At 35.4% G+C, this 17,640-nt stretch overlaps 1 protein-coding gene across 12 annotated transcripts in view; it reads left to right on the plus strand.

Annotated features, from left to right (window-relative positions):
* Positions 1 to 17,640, plus strand: part of AKAP9 (A-kinase anchoring protein 9) — a 154,194-nt gene that overhangs the window by 48,290 nt on the left and 88,264 nt on the right. For all 12 annotated transcript variants that reach the window (XM_025471391.3, XM_049093404.1, XM_049093401.1 and 9 more), the window contains 6 exons: positions 2,397 to 2,610; positions 4,837 to 4,916; positions 7,570 to 7,708; positions 8,577 to 8,662; positions 14,682 to 14,799; positions 15,261 to 15,459. In XM_025471391.3, coding sequence (XP_025327176.1) covers positions 2,397 to 2,610; positions 4,837 to 4,916; positions 7,570 to 7,708; positions 8,577 to 8,662; positions 14,682 to 14,799; positions 15,261 to 15,459 — 836 coding nt within the window. The remainder of the gene's footprint in view (positions 1 to 2,396; positions 2,611 to 4,836; positions 4,917 to 7,569; positions 7,709 to 8,576; positions 8,663 to 14,681; positions 14,800 to 15,260; positions 15,460 to 17,640) is intronic.

Raw genomic sequence — 17,640 nt, forward strand, 5'->3', positions numbered from 1 at the left:
AGAACATTTACATTAGCCTACAGGTGGGCAAAATCATCTAATACAAGACCTGTTTTATTTTATTTTATTTTATTTTTTTAAGACCTGTTTTATAATAAAGTGTTAAATATCTCTTGTAATTTATTGAATACTATACAGAAACTAAAAAACAGAATGCTTGAATGGTAAAAATGGTTGTAAGTTTATTGTTTGTTCATCCTTGTGATCATGTAGCTGACTGGGAGCTGTGGCTCCTTGCTGCTCCCAAGCATCATGAGAGAATCATACTGCATATTTAACCCAGGAAAAGATTAATATTAAAAATTTGAAGTATAGTTTCTACTGAGTGTGTATCACCTTTACATCATTGTAAAGTAAAAAAATCCTAAGTCAAACCATTGTAAGTTGGGGACTGTGTATCCACATTTATGATCTTATATCAAATGTAAAGATATTTTACATTTTAATAACCTAAATAGAATTTAAAAATTCAAATAGCATAGCTGTTAAAGCTTTGTTAAATATCTGGAATTTTCTTCAAAAGCGTAATGTGGTTTTAATGTAATTACTCCTAAAAATGCCAGAGATCATTTAGCTTTTTAAAAAAAGACCTTGTTAGAAGAGGACCTGAATTTGAAGCTGTCAGAATGGTCAAATTTTCTAAGAATTTTGTTTTCTCTGCTAAAGGCATTTTTATTGACATTCAGATACCTTCTCCTTGAAATTAACTTATAAAGAGAGTAAAGGGAGGCAAACCTGCCAACTGTCCCTTCCCAGTTGTCAATACTAAGACAAACCGCCTTATTGGTGGAGAGGGGAGTAAAATGTGTGTGTGGAGGGGACCTCACAGAAGAAATAGAGCAATGATTTATTCAGTAGTAACACCTCAGAGCAATCTAAATATGCTTAGAAATCATACTAACTCCCCCCCAAAATACTTTACTCTCGCAGCCAAGCTAATTGGCTAATAAACATGAAAAGATACTTTCAAACCTAAAAATTGATAAAATAATAAGATAGTATTTTATACCCATCAGACTGGCAGAATGAGTCCCACAATAAAGTATGGGGAGATGAATACTCACGTATGCTGTTAATATCAGTGTAAATTAGCATAATTATATAAAAAATAATTTGATAAAATTTAATACATTTAATATACATTCCCTGTGACCCAGCAGCTACATTTCTAGGTGGTTCTCAGTATGGTCTTTGACTAGCAGTATCGGCAGCACTTCAAAACAGGGTAAAATTCAAAATTTGGGGCCCCACACCAGACCTCTTAAACCAGAAACCCTGGGGAAAGGATCCAGCAGTCGATTTTATTTTTTTTTATTTTATTATTATTTTTTTTTAATTTATTTATGATAGGCACACAGTGAGAGAGAGAGAGGCAGAGACACAGGCAGAGGGAGAAGCAGGCTCCATGCACCGGGAGCCCGACGTGGGATTCGATCCCGGGTCTCCAGGATCGCGCCCTGGGTCAAAGGCAGGCGCCAAACCGCTGCGCCACCCAGGGATCCCCAGCAGTCGATTTTAATAAGCATTCCTGATATCTGCTAAAGTTTGAGATCCACGCTACTAGGGAAACACTAGTGTATTTGTATAGGGACCTATCTCTAAGAATTTAGTGCAGTATTTTTGACATATCAAAAAATTAGAAATAGTCCAGTTAAACTCCAAGAAGGAAGGTGACAAATTTTCCTGCATTTATAAGTACTATGCCACATTTTAATTAATTTGTATCTACATGGTTAGACCTAGAAGTATATTGAGTGAGAAGAACAATTTGCAAAATACAGTTTGGAACCATTTATGTAAATTCTTAGAAACATGCAATATAATGTATTGTTTATAGGTATTGAAAGTGATAGTATAAGAAATGCAATGGACTTGTTGCAAATTTGTGATAATGAATGCCTCTGGGGAAGGAAGAATGGGAACATAGTGGATTAAATTTTGTTTTCTTTCTAAACCAAAAAGGTATGTAGAAAGGAAAGAAATGAGAATAAAAAGACAAAATAATTGTTATTTGTAAAAACAAAAATGAAGTAATTGTATTTGTTAATTTGGGGTATGAGTACATAAGCATTTGTTACATTATTCTTTGCATTTCTCTATATTTAAAATACTATTTTTAAACAAAAATTAAAGATGAGGCCATACTAAGCTATATGATACATCAAAGTTTACCATAAAGTTGAGATAATGACAATATTGTGCTAATTTCCTTGAAAAGATAGGTAGATGAATGTAACAAAATGAAGTGAGAAAAAAATTAGACTTATGTGAAGTTTCAAACTATAATTTCATGTATTTCCCTCTTGTAGTCAGTATATGTAAGAAATAGAAGTTATATTATTTAAAATTTTAAATCATTTAAAAATGTTCTAATGTGTACATACATTCGCTTTAAGAATGATTTAAGGCTACAGATGGAAGCTCAGCGTATATGCCTCTCTCTGGTTTATTCAACACATGTGGATCAGGTTCGTGAATATATGGAAAATGAAAAAGATAAAGCTCTTTGTAGTCTTAAGGAGGAACTTATTTCTGCCCAAGAGGAAAAGATAAAAGAACTTCAGGAAATACACCAGCAAGAGCTACAAAATATAAAAGCACAAGAAACAGGTAAATGGTTTCTAAAAAAAACCTATAAGTACTATGAAACAAGTATCACTTAGAGCCTACCTACCATTCCAGGTTTTGTCCTTGTCTTAAAATCCATTGAAGAAGGTAACTATATCCCCAGTCCTGGATTCATTTTTTTCATATAATCCTTGCACATTTTTTTTAAGTGCTTGAGAAATCTAAAATCACTGAATCATTTCCCCCCAGTAGTTAAAATCAAGTGGGAAAGCAATATAAAATAAACTTTTAGAGAGTCACCTGCATGGTTCATGGTTGAGTATCTGCCTTTGGCTCAGGCTGTGATCCCAGGGTCCTGGGATTGAGTCCGGCATCAGACTCCCTGGAAGAAGCCTGCTTCTCCCTCTGCCTATGTCTCTGCCTCTCTCTCTCTGTGTCTCTCATGAATAAAATAAAATATTTTTAAAAATAAACTCTTAGCATAGGACAGTTTCTGTAATAGAGAAAAGTCTTATACTTTCTGGAAGGATGAGTGGGATGAGGCAGCAGGTAGGAGGAGGGGGGTTGGAATTTTAGGGAAGGCTTCTGAGTTAAAGAAGTGTGAGAGATTGCCTCCATTTTGGAGAACTGAGAGTTCAAGCTATGTGAGAAAGTAGTGGGGGATAAAGCAGGAAAGATTGACAGGAGCTTGATCAGAAAAGGCTTTATATACTCTGAAGTATGTGTAAGCTTTATGCTACTGGTGATAAGACCTGTATAGAATAAATAGATCCTTAAAAAGGATTTTAAGTAGTGGGAGTAACCGTAAAATTTTTACTTTAAGATAACACTATGGGACGAGGTGGGGGAGGTGATTAGTGATGGGAAGACGAGTTAAGCAACTTTGGCAGTAATTCTGCTAACAATAATATTTATAACAGTAAAGTTTAAGAATTAAAGAGGTAGGCTATAGTCTGCAGCTAATATGAGGAGGATGGAGAGAAAAACTGAGAGTGATCCAAGTTTCTAGTTTGGGTAACTGGATTGAAGGTGACTAGTCACAAAAGAGGATGTGGAGCAAATCTGTGGGGAAAATAAATTCAGGTTGGAATATATGGAGTTAAAATTACCTATTGACTTCAAAAAAGACTTGTCTAGTAGGCAGTTAAAAATAGAAGTCTAAAACACAAGAGGGAGGTTTGGGCTCAAGATTAAGATTTGGAATCAAAAGATCATTTGAGTCCAGAGAAAAGAATGAAGTGTCCAAAGAGACTGCATAATGGGCCAAAGAACTAAGATGGCACTTTGGGAAGCAGGAACATGTAAAGACTTGAAATAGAAGGCTAGTTACAGTTAACTTTCATCTTTAATATTATTTAACCACTCAATTAGCTAGACTTCCTCTGTTCAAGGCATCTCTAGGCTTTCACCCTTGATGGATCTGCTTTTGAGAATGAGGTAGTTCATAAGTTTGTTCAGTTGCTCTGTTGAACAAGGTAGAATTTAAAGAGTGACTTAAATAAGAATATCATACTTTTCACTTCAGGAGTTCTTTGGGTTTGAATATAATAAGATTACATTAAGTGCGTGTTTTTTTTTTTAATTGATATCCTCTTCAGATAGAATCTGTCCTGTGATTTTCAATTACAAGTTAATTGATGAGTCCACTAATGGTTGATGAAGTTAGTGAGTAATGACCAGAATTTTTTTAAAAAGATTTTATTTCTTTATTCATGAGAGAGAGAGAGAGGCAAAGACACAGGCAGAGGGAGAAGCAGACTCCCCATGGGGAGCTCAATGCAGGACTTGATCCTGGGACCCCTGAGCCAAAGGCAGATGCTCAACCATTAAGCCACCCAGGGGTCCTGACCAGCATTTTTCTTTTTTAAATGAGAGAGTACAGTAGAACAAATACTCTATACCAATAGAGTGTATAACATGTAGAAAGAGGAAATAATGATTTGTGAAATTCTTGTTCCAGTTTTCAATGGATATATAAATAGGTTATGATATATGATGTATTTTGTGTGTTGGGTACTGGGGAAAAAAATTTGTAGGTCATTGCTTTATACCAATTTGTAGGATATAAACGGAATTTTACAAACTATCTGAAAGTTAACATTGAGCAGTAGAAAATAACTTTTTTTTTTTTTTTTTTTTTTTAGAAAATAACTTTAAAAGAAATAAAGAACTTAAAACTAATCTTACTGTAAAGGAAGCTTCCAGTTGACATAGGTTTAATACTGAAGTTCAGGAATTAAATGTTTAATACAGTATCTGTTCTGTTAGGTGGTAAAGCGAAGCCTTTACAAATGCTCATTGGAAAACTACGCAAGGCAGTGTCTGAAGAATGTTCTTATTTTACACAGGTAAGATATTAATTAAAAAGTCAAACAAGAAATGCTATACTTCAAAACTGCACTTAGAAAATATTCCTGAATTTTTAAGTTTAAAATGAGCACTTAAATGTTTCCTGATAATCTTTTGAAACAAAAGAAATTGAGGTAAATTATCTTAGCAGTAGAACAGACAAAAGCTATACCTACAACAAAAAAAGAGTAGACCAATAGAACCCCAGACAGGTCTGTTTCCTGCCCCTGCCTGCTAGGTGGTTGAGTGTATCTGATGACTTATCTGGGGAGGTTGCACAAGACCAGTTATACCAGGTATAATTGTGAAGACAGAGTGAAATAGAAGCTCTTAGACACTGCAAGTGGGGAAAGTACTACTTTGAGAAGCAGATTGGCAAGGTCCCTTTTTAAAGATGTATACATCCCGTAGTCCAAGCATTTGTGCACAACTAGATCTGTTCATGCTAGTATCTTTAAGTTGACAATGGGAAACAACTCAGATTACTATCAATAATGGTAATAAATAAATTGTATTACCTCCATTCAGTGGATCTTTATTTAGCAGTGTTTGATATCTGTACTAATATCAATAAATCTCAGAAGAAAAACATATAAAGCCTGTATTACCTCTGGGCGGAGGGAAAGGTGAATAAAATGGGTAAGCAGTACTTAAAATAGAGAGCTTCAAGTCTCTCTGTGATGTTCAATTTCTTTAAAAAAATATGGAGATAATGTTATAAAATATTACTGTTTAAGGTAGATAACTATTTTTTCTGCATATTTCAAATAGCTCAAAATTTAAAATAAATGTCCTTGATCTCTGTACTAGGCTTTTGTATTTATAAATTGAAGGGGCAGGAAGGTGGCATTCGTTGGGACAGGTAGAGCTACCTTACTGATTTTTTTTTTAAGATTTGATTTATTTGAGAGTGAGAGAGCTAGTGGGGTGGGGGGAGAATCTTGAGCAGACTCTGCACTGAGTACAGACCCCAATATGGGACCTGATCTTAAGACCCTGAGATTATGACCTGAGCCAGAACCAAGAGTTGGATGTTTAACCAACTAAGTCATCCAGGCACTCCTGATTCTGATTTTCTATAATATCGTTGAAAAAATATATTGGAAAAAAACTCAAAAAGTGAGGAATAACCATACCTAAGGCCTGTCTTCATTCAGGTACTCAGCGGTCTCCATCTGACTACCTCTGCCAGAAGGTGCAGGCATTGTCCTTTCATATCTATTACTGATAGTAAATAATGGAAAGAGGGCCCAAATCATAGTAGTTCAATTACAAACTGACATTGTATGTTCTTTCCTTTTGTTATTGTCTTTACCTGATCCCTAATCTCAATATGAAATATTAACCAGCTTGTTCTAATACAGGGGTCCTTCAGGGTTCTTCACGAAACTTGGTTTTGTCAATAATTGTTGATGTGGCCATGGATTGGCTAATTCATCTTTTTGAGTCCATTTCTTCATCTGTAGATGAGATTTCTACCAGCTTTAATGTGATAAAATTCCATCTTATCAGAACTGTGCTGAAAATTTAATAAACTCTATTAATTTACAGTATAGTTTAACTTTTAAGCAAATCTAAGAAATAGCATTAATAAATGATTTGGTTTTTAAGCCTAGAAATTGTTTCCAGTTGTGTGCAGGGCAAAGGTAAAACTTCTTTTGAGGGCTTCTGAAATGATTATGGATCATGCATTGTTTTTAAATGATGGTGGAATTGTTTGTTCAGGAGAAAAGCCAGGATAATGTGTCAAATATTTTTAGTTTGTTTGTATGTATAAAGCACAGAGTATGATCCTTGTGTTACAGAAAAATGTATGAATGTAATCTATGTCATGTATATATATATTTAAAAGATTTATTTGAGAGAGCAAGTGAGTGCATGAAGCCAGGGAAGGGGCAGAGGGAGAGGGAGAGAATCTTAGGAGACTTGCTACTGAGTGTGGAGCCCAACTTGGGGCTCCATATTCACTACCCTGGTATCATGACCTGAGCCAAAATCAAGATTGGATATTTAACCAACTGAGCCACCCAGGCGCTTCCATATAAATTTCTACAGAATTTATAGACAACTTTCTAATCACCCTTGTTTTTTTTTTTTTTTTTTTTAAAAATAAGCTAAATAAATAAATAAATAAATAAGCAAGCAAGCAAGCAAGCTCGCTCTATGCCCAGCATGGGGCTTGAGCTCATGACCCTGAGATCAAGAGTCATATGCTCTACCAGCTGAGCCAGCCAGGCGCCCCTAGTCATCATTTTTAACTTCTATTCTTGTCTTCTGGTGTTTTTTTGTAGTTAACGTTACAGAGATAACGTCAAGCTATAAAACGGCAGATTAAAGTACAAGCTATATTCATTATTAGAAGCAGAAAAAATAGTTTTGTGCAATTAAGATTGTCAATATTTTCCAATGTAAGAAGACTTTCATTCCTATATAAAGATTTAGACTTGACTATTCCTTTTGCAGACTGATAGGGTGTATGAAAGAGTGTTTTTACTGAATTTTCTGTGCCATTTTGTTTTTTGTTTTTTTGTTTGTTTGTTTTTTTCTGTGCCATTTTGACTGTCTTTTGCAGCTAGGAAAATGTTTAATGATTTTTCAAAGGCAGACATCAAAATTTTAATTCTGTAAAATACCTAATTTTGTTGTTAATAGACTTTTTGCAATGTCCTTGGTGAACATTATACTCCTGCTTTAAAATGTGAAGTAAATGTAGAAGAGAGAGAGAGTTCTGGTGTTCACACTTCTGAAAATCAAGAACTAGAATTGCAAGATTATAAATATGAAGTTCAAGGTAATAAAATCTGACCACATTATCTTCCTAAATTAGTTAATGGTAAACTTTTACTTTTAATCATGATTCAGTTACTTAATATCTTTTTGGATTTGTGAAATCTTATATTTAATACAGATTTTTATTTTTATAATGCAGTAATTGCAATATAAAGAACCAAAGATATCCACAGGTTTCCTTTTTTATCCTTTATTCCTCTACTCCCATATATTTCCTTGTTCATAATTTTTTCCTTTATTTTACACCATAGATCCAAACCTTTGAAAGTTATAGTATTTATTGAATACATATATGTCAATGATTTTTTTTTTTTAAAGATTCTATTTATTTATTTATTCATGAGAGACACAGAGAGAGGCAGAGACACAGGCAGAGGAAGAAGCAGACTCCATGCAGGGAGCCCGACATGGGACTCGATCCTGGGTCTCCAGGATCAGGCCCTGAGCTGAAGGCGGCTCTAAATTGCTGAGACATCCAGGCTGCTCTGATTTTTTTTTTTTAAGTAGAAGAAGACCTAAAATTATCTTTCTTAATAAGGATCCTATGTTAGTTTATTTTTACAAATTATGATCTCAATTTTTTGGTAATTTTTTTCAGAGGTAAAATATTTTTTACCCCTGTCCATTTATATGAATATTGAACAAAATGTATACAAATTAATGAATACCAAAAGAAATTAACATATAATAATGTGAAATTGTCGAGTTATCTTTATAGAAGGTCTTTTACATCAATAAGATTGCAATTTTTGGTAACTATATGAAGTTTACTTGTAGCAGGCAATTTTCTAAAGTTATGAATAGATAAATGATACTTATTGAAAAAAACAAACTTTAACTATAAAATGAAATTATAATTATTTATCTAGATTTTCAAGAAAATATGCAAACTCTTCTCAACAAAGTAACAGAAGAATACAACAAACTCTTGGTACTTCAAACACGATTAAGTAAGGTCTGTGAAATGGAAAATGTGTTGTCATTTACTGTATTATGTGTTGTTTTGTAAGCTCCTTCATCAACCAAGAACTTCTAAAATAAGTGAAATAAGTGAACATGATCAAGATGAGAGAAAAGTGATATATTTATAGTATCAGCTAAAGGAATTTCTGCCAGTTGAATACTTATTTCCCCCTTTAGAGATTTTTGGAAATTCTAATAAACTAAAATAAATATAAAATGTCAGATTGTAAACTTGGTGAAACAGTTGTATTTAATTTTTTATATATAGCAGTTTTAAAGTCATGGGTGTGTCTGTTTTAGAGAAAAACGGAAGTAGTGTAGTTTAGAACATAGCTAATTAGCTTAACACACAGTGTTACATATGTCCAGTTTCTTTCAAGTGGTTATTTTAGAAATGTGTGCATATAAAGCTCAGTAAGAGTATAGATGGCACAGTATAATTACATCAGGAAAATAAACAGCATATATTGGCAAAGATAAGCATTGTAATCTTCATGTTGTAGAGAAGAAATCTGGAAGAATCTCTATGTCTATTTGTGATATTTTTGATGTCATTATATTGAGTGGATTTGAGATTTAACTGACAGGGAGCGAAAGTTCTATTGGTGATAAGGAATGATCTGGCTAAAATTCTCATTTGTCTTTTTCTCCCCCCCCCCCCATTTCTCCTTCTCCCTTCTCTCATTCCTTTTCTCTTTTTTCTTCCCTGTATAATCAAGCAAACTTTATCCTACCTTTTCTAAAACTTGTAAACTATCCTAGTATCCTGCAGATAACTTTGTAGGAGGGCAGGTGGATACAGAAAAATCCTTCATTAACTCTACATTTCCCTACAATAATTACTTTTCTATTTCCCTTTATAGCCAAAGTGTTGAACCCTATTGAGAATTCATACCATTTCCTTACCAGTTCCATACCATTTCCTTGGATTTTTTGTTTTTTTTTGCTGCCCTCACCCTGCATCCAGGGACCCTTCTTCTGTACTCATACATGGGCTTCTGAGGGCTGCTAAGAAAATTAGATGCAGATGTGGTGTGGTGACACTGCATAATCATGGTCTGATATCAGCTGGACCCTCTGAATTGCTTGACAGTTCTTTTATGTGGTCATTTATCCTCTCATAGTCCTTTCAGTAGATATTTCCCAACTTGACTACTTTCCTCAAGTCATACTCCCCTTTTTTCTTTGCAGTTCACCTTATATGATATTTCTCTGTATCAGAGCTATCAATTATAAATTATCTCAGCCTACTGCCTCCAGACCATGTTATTTCTCTCTCTCTTTTTTTTTAAGATTTTATTTATTTGTTTGAGAGAGCGAGAGCTTGCTCACACAGGGGGAGGAGGGAGAAGCAAGGCTCCCTGCTGAGCAGGGAGCCAGATATGGGACTCAATCCCAGGACCCCTGGGACCATGACCTGAACTGAAGGTAGACGCTTAACCGACTGAGCCACCCAGGTGCCCCCTATATGGATTTCTTTAAATCTGTGAATACCCTAATTTATTTTCCTTCTGTCTGAGATGTTATTCCTTTTCATAACCAAGATTATTTTATTTCCTGCTTTTGTTAGTATCCCCTTCTACCTCCTCTAAGATTGATAATTTGTCCCTTTCCTCTCTTCTGTGATTTCAGTTCCTTTGTCTATTTTCCTGTGTTTCTGTCCTTTCTCCTGTACATTCCTCATGTCTCTCTTATTTAGAACATGACTGGTCCTCAATCCCTCATCTTCCTTTGTGGTTCTCTTTCTTCCTCATTGTCCTCTTCTTTAAAAGAAAGAATAGATTATAGCCAGAAATCTCTCATCTCTTCTCTTCTACCTGTTGTAAGCAAGCTTTCAACTTCTACTTCACCAGTCTTTTTTTTTTTTTTGGCAAAAGTCAGTGGTGAATTCTCCTCCCCTCCCCCCGCCCCAAGTTTTTACTTAAATTCAAGTTAGTTAACAGCAGTGAATTCTTAATTGTCAGATTTCCTTTCTGTTTTCTTCTTTGTTTTCCTTCTTTAGAAAATGTTGCTTTTCCTATGGTAGTACACAGTTGAAACTATTAAATAGTGTAGGAAGGCTTATACTAAGTAATCCACAGTGACAGATTTGTGACTGAGTGATTTGTCATTGTGCCTCCTTCCTTGTAGGGCAGTGAGTAGGCAACAACTGGCTTTGATGAGACACACACCTCCCTTTCCCAGTGTCAGAATGTGGGAGGCTTACTCCGGAACACAAACAGCCACACCAACTTCTTTAATTCTCTCCAGAAAAAACAACAACAACAACAACAAAAAACCAAACAAACAAACAAAAAAACCCTGAATTTCACATTTTAACCCAGTAAGGTAGCTACAACCACAGAGGCATCACAGAGGTTGATTGGGATCACATGGCACTACATCACTGCCTAACCTGTTAGCTTCATCTTCTAATCCTCCTCCTCATTTTACCCCTGCTGAAATACTTAGAGTTTCCCAAACGCACCTGATCTTTCATACCCCTGAACTCTATTGCACGTTATTTTTTCTGCCTGACACTGCATATGTACCTCTAGTCTGCTTGGTGTGTTCCTACTTGTTCCTCCAGTTTGTTAAAGTGTTATTTCCTTTGTGTCCTCTTTATCTTTCTAGATTTCAGAATTACTTCCTCCATTTTCTTAGCATCTGTACAAACCTTTGTTTAATGTGCTTATCTTTTAACATCATTTTAAATATTCCATGATCCCTGTTTTTTTCTCCCTGTTCCCACAGCTCCTTGTACAAACTTGCATCTGTTACTTTTCTTGTTATTTTAATTATTTGTTAGCTCTTTTCCTAGATTTTAAACCCTTCAGAATGAGGGAGGCTTCTCTTTATTTTTTTTTAAATAATAAATTTATTTTTTATTGGTGTTCAATTTGCCAACATACAGAATAACACCCAGTGCTCATCCCGTCAAGTGCCCCCCTCAGTGCCCGTCACCCATTAACCCCCATCCCCCGCCCTCCTCCCCTTCCACCACCCCTAGTTCCTTTCCCAGAGTTAGGAGTCTTTATGTTCTGTCTCCCTTTCTGATATTTCCTACCCATTTCTTCTCCCTTCCTCTATTATTTATATTCCCCAAATGAATGAGAACATATGTTTGTCCTTCTCCGATTGACTTATTTCACTCAGCATAATACCCTCCAGTTCCATCCACATTGAAGCAAATGGTGGGTATTTGTCGTTTCTAATGGCTGAGTAATATTCCATTGTATACATAAACCACATTTTTTTATCCATTCATCTTTCGATGGACACCGAGGCTCCTTCCACAGTTTGGCTATTGTGGACATTGCTTCTATAAACATCGGGGTACAAGTGTTCCGGCGTTTCATTGCATCTGCAACTTTGGGGTAAATCCCCAGCAGTGCAATTGCTGGGTTGTAGAGCAGGTCTATTTTTAACTGTTTGAGGAACCTCCACACAGTTTTCCAGAGTGGCTGCACCAGTTCACATTCCCACCAACAGTGCAGGAGGATTCTCCTTTCTCCACATCCTCTCCAACATTTGTGGTTTCCCGTCTTGTTAATTTTCCCCATTCTCACTGGTGTGAGGTGGTATCTCATTGTGGTTTTGATTTGTATTTCCCTGATGGCAAATGATGCAGAGCATTTTCTCACGTGCGTGTTGGCCATGTCTATGTCTTCCTCTGTGAGATTTCTGTTCATGTCTTTTGCCCATTTCATGATTAGATTCTTTGTTTCTTTGGTATTGAGTTTAATAAGTTCTTTTTTTTATTTTTATTTATTTTTATTTTTTTAATTTTTTTATTTATTTATGATAGTCACACACAGCGAGAGAGAGGCAGAGACACAGGCAGAGAGAGAAGCAGGCTCCATGCACCGGGAGCCCGACGTGGGATTCGATCCCGCGTCTCCAGGATTGTGCCCTGGGCCAAAGGCAGGCGCTAAACCGCTGCGCCACCCAGGGATCCCAATAAGTTCTTTATAGATCTTGGAAACTAGTCCTTTATCTGATACGTCATTTGCAAATATCTTCTCCCATTCTGTAGGCTGTCTTTTAGTTTTGTTGACTGTATCCTTTGCTGTGCAAAAGCTTCTTATCTTGATGAAGTCCCAATAGTTCATTTTTGCTTTTGTTTCTTTTGCCTTCGTGGATGTATCTTGCAAGAAGTTACTGTGGCCGAGTTCAAAAAGGGTGTTGCTTGTGTTCTCCTCTAGGATTTTTATAGAATCTTGTCTCACATTTAGATCTTTCATCCATTTTGAGTTTATCTTTGTGTATGGTGCAAGGGAGTGGTCTAGTTTCATTCTTCTGCATGTGGATGTCCAATTTTACCAGCACCATTTATTGGAGAGGCTGTCTTTCTTCCAGTGGATAGTCTTTCCTGCTTTGTCGAATATTAGTTGACCATAAAGTTGAGGGTCCACTTCTGGATTCTCTATTCTGTTCCATTGATCTATGTGTCTCTTTTTGTGCCAGTCCCACACTGTCTTGATGACCACAGCTTTGTAGTACAACCTGAAATCTGGCATTGTGATGCCCCCAGCTATGGTTTTCTTTTTTAAAATTCCCCTGGCTATTCGGGGTCTTTTCTGATTCCATACAAATCTTAAAATAATTTGTATTTCCTTTTCTTAGCATGGTGCTTTGTTGAGTGCATGGTAAAGGCTTAATAAATATTTTGTGAATGAATTAAGTGAAGGGATAGAAAGGTTAGGCTGGAAAGTGAAGAATTTACTTGATGGGCTTTATTTGCTTTGGGAAGTAAAAGGCAAGGTTCTCTGTTGAAATGTACTTAGGGGTTAGGCATGGGGTAGAGGACTTCATAAGAGGAGTAACCAAATGAAACAGCCTTCATCAGAAATAGCTTTTATTCTGTTGCTCACTTGCTTTCAGTGGTATATTTTGTTCATCTAGTATAGCAAATCCAGACTCTCCCCTTGCTTTTAAAGTACTTTGTACTCTAGATCTTTCTTATTTATGTAGCATTCTTCTCCCATCTGTATCCAAATTAAACCCCTCTCAAGAAGATCATTGTCTTCAGTAGTTATAGGATAGGCCATCCTTTCACAGCTGCTTACTATTTCTTCCTTATAGGCTTTTAGAGCTAGTCTTTGCCCAGAACTATTGAGCCCCAAATCAAGTTTGACTTACTCCATAATCACACACGTATCAGTCTTTCTGTTATTGCCCTTACAGTTTAGTGCTTCTCTAATTGTTTTCTTTTTTTTAAGAGAGAGATGTGGGGGGCAGAGGGAGAGAGAAAATCCCAGACAGGCTTCACACCCAGCACATAGCTTGATGTGGGTCTTGATCTCAAGAACCTGAGATCGTGACCTGAGCTGAAATTAAGAGTCAAACTGAGCCACCCAGGTGCCCCTCAATTGTTTAATTTTATTTCCCCCACTAGTTGATAAAAATGATACACCATTTTTTTTTTACTGATTTTATCTTAGTTTCCCTTGTCACAGTGATAGTCATGTAGTAGATGATTATTAAGCATTTGATGAATAACTAAGTTACTACACATATGCATCTGACAAATTGCTGCCTTAATTTTGATAGTAAGGAAACAATGAGATTTATCTGTTTTCATTATTTTCCTTCTGTGTAAAGAACAGCATACCAATTGTCAGTTTTCGGGAAGGTACATAGGTTATATCCAGAGATTCATAAAGTTATATTATCAAGTATTGATAAACATACAATTTACTGTATATGAGTTGAAATTCCAAAGACCAAGACCTATTGTGTGAGCTTTATACCAAAATTCTGTGCAGCTTCTGTTCTTACATTAAAACGAACTTCTTTCTGGGTATGACCAAACAATACACTTACTAATATATAATTGCAGTGCTGTGAAGGGAATGTGAATCACTGTCAGAAATGGGCAAATAAGTTGGAAGGGAAAATATTTCTATCAGAATGTTACAATTCTAAGTGTTTTTGAATAAAAAAGTCTTCATTTATAAACCTGCTTTAATACAGCTTTCAAAATGCTGAATCATATATATATGTCACTCCTTTTCTGTTATTTTCAATAGATTCAGGGACGGCAGACAGAGGATGTGAAACTTAAGTTTGCAGAAGGAAACCTACCAAAAGAGGAAACAGAGTTTTTATCAGCCTCTCAGATGACCAGTTTGCAAGACATTGACATTGGTAAATTTTGATTGTATACCACAGTATAGTGTTTTTATACCAAATGTTTAATCATTTGATTTTTTTACTTTAAAATTTGAGACAACCTAGTGATCTTGGGCATTTCATTATAATCTCTCTAGTATCGGTTTTTTCATTCTCAAAGTGGAAGGTGTGGACTATTCCTGTCTTTGATCCCCTCTCACTTGTTTGGCGATTCTTAATTGTTTTCAATTTAGAGACATAGTACCGGTAGATTTAGAGGTACTACAGACATGAAGATAGAAGAAATGATCTTGAATTACACTCAAAATTTTTTTTCATCCCTCAAAATGAGTCTAAATTGAAACTTATTACTACTAAAAAGAGATTATTTTTTCAAAGAAGAAAGAATAATGTCTCCACACACAAAAAAGCGATTGTGGTATTTCAAGAAGAAATTTGTATTGAAATGTGTATTTTCTTCTCTTCATATAACATAGATGTCAGTCATAAAAGCAAGTTATCTACTCTGCAAGATTCTGAAAAAATTAAACAACTTGAAGGACAAGTTCAAGAATTAGAAAACCTCATATCCTCTTTGCAGCAACAATTGAAAGAAACTGAAGTAAACTATGGAGCAGAGATCCATTGTTTGCAGGAAAGGCTTCAAGCTGTCAGTGAGTCCACAGTTCAGCCAAGGTATCCATCCATTTACAATTTCAACAGTATTTATAGCTCAGTAACAATCATAGCATGATTGATTTTCATTAGAAAATGTAACTTAAGCAAAGTTGCTTGAAAGAGATGGGATGTCGCATTATCAAGAAATAAGAACAGGAGATAATTCTTTGAAATGTATGAAGTAAATGTTTTTATAAACCAAAGACATGCTATTATAGAGATTTTACTTACATTTTTCTTTTATAAAGATGCTGATTAATCTGCTGGATTAAATGAGAGAGTTTGCATATATTTGTTGTTTATAGTATGCCTGGTCTTTGCTACTTTGATGTGGGCTTTTACGGCTGGACTTTCTCACTTGTTTAATAGATTCACCATGTCTAAAATAGAACTCTAGACTTTCCCCTAGAAATTTGCTCCTTCTGCAGCCATCTCTATCTGGGTGACTCTTCTTTCTTTCATACTTCACTTCCAAACTATCAAGAAATTCTGTTATCTCTGCCTCCAAAATACATCTAAACTGGACTACTTTTCACTAGTCCCTTGCCATCATCATCGCTCACCTAGTTTACTGCAACACTGATCTCCCTATTTCTACCCTAACTCTTCCACTAAAGTCTATTCTCAACATATTTCCACAACTTTGCTTTTAAAATATTAAAATTTGCTTTTAAAATTTAAGACCGATCATGTTAGTCCAGTGCTCTTCTATCCTTGTGATGCCTTACTAGGTCCTACATGATGGTTCCATTACCACTTTGACTTTATTTCTGACTGACCTGTCACTATTCTCACACCACGCATTCTTCTTGAGATCCTCAAACCATCAGTATGCTCCTGCTTCAGGGTCTTCTCGTTATTGTTTCTTCTACCTATAATGCTCTTTCTCCAGATATTTGTATGCCCAACACACTCACCTCCTTTGGGTCTTTATGCAAATATCATGTTGTCCTGAGGCCTATCCTGATGACCCTTTTAAAATAAAAGTGTCTTTAGAACTCTGTACACGGGATCCCTGGGTGGCGCAGCGGTTTGGCGCCTGCCTTTGGCCCAGGGCGCGATCCTGGAGACCCGGGATCGAATCCCACGTCGGGCTCCCGGTGCATGGAGCCTGCTTCTCCCTCTGCCTGTGTCTCTGCCTCTCTCTCTCTCTCTGTGACTATCATAAAAAAATAAATAAATTAATTAATTAATTAAAAAAAAAAAGAACTCTGTACACTAATTTCCTTTTTTTCTGTATTAATATTATCTGATTTATATCTATTAAGCTGTATATATACAAATTAAAAAACAAGTCTATATATACATACAGACTATATATATTATATATTGTATATATATGTACAAAATAAAAACCAAGTCTATATATATATATGGGATATTCCGTGTGTATGTATGTGTGTGTATATATATATATATACACACACATACATACATATACCCTGTTTGTTTTATTGTCTGCCTTTTATAAAAAATTTCAGGCTTTGTAAGGTTGGAGAGTTTTTGTCCAGTTGAATCGTTGATGTATCCCAAACCTTGTAATAATTCCCTCAATGTAGTAGGTGTTCAATAAATATTTATTAAATGAATGAGAGAACACCTCATGATTTAGTTGGGAAATATGCTTTAATATTTAAACTACCTCTATAAAATGCTCAGAGATTTAATTTAACTTTGGCTGGCTCTGCTATTCTACGACTGATATCTTCATAGGCACTTATTAATGGAACCTCAAGACAAATTTTTTTAATTTATTGCAAAACTCTAAATGTCCACACTTCTTTGGAAACAGTCTGTTTCCCCTTGTTTTATTCAGGGTTTGTATGTAGGCTTTGGAATTATTCACTCAGCCTTGGCACAGCCTTACAAAGCTTTCATTTTATTTGAAATCAGTGACTCTTAAACTTGGCCATGCATCAGAAACACCAGAGATTTTTGAATACTTAAAATTAGATTACTGGATTATACATTTGGAGAGTCAGACTCAGTAGCTTTGAGATGAGCCCTGGACATTTGTACTTGTAACCAGATAATTCTGACGCAGACATTTTATGGATTAACATTTGGAAACTACTACTTTGGGTTTTCTGATTTGAAAGAAAATAGATAGCAAGAAGTCTCTAATAATCAGCTATAGTATTTCAAGTAGCCTTCCTTTACTTAGTTATGCTTTCTCTCTAAAGAATGAAGAAAAGGGAG

Source organism: Canis lupus, chromosome 14 (assembly GCF_003254725.2).
Source record: "Canis lupus dingo isolate Sandy chromosome 14, ASM325472v2, whole genome shotgun sequence".
Taxonomy (NCBI): domain Eukaryota; kingdom Metazoa; phylum Chordata; class Mammalia; order Carnivora; family Canidae; genus Canis; species Canis lupus.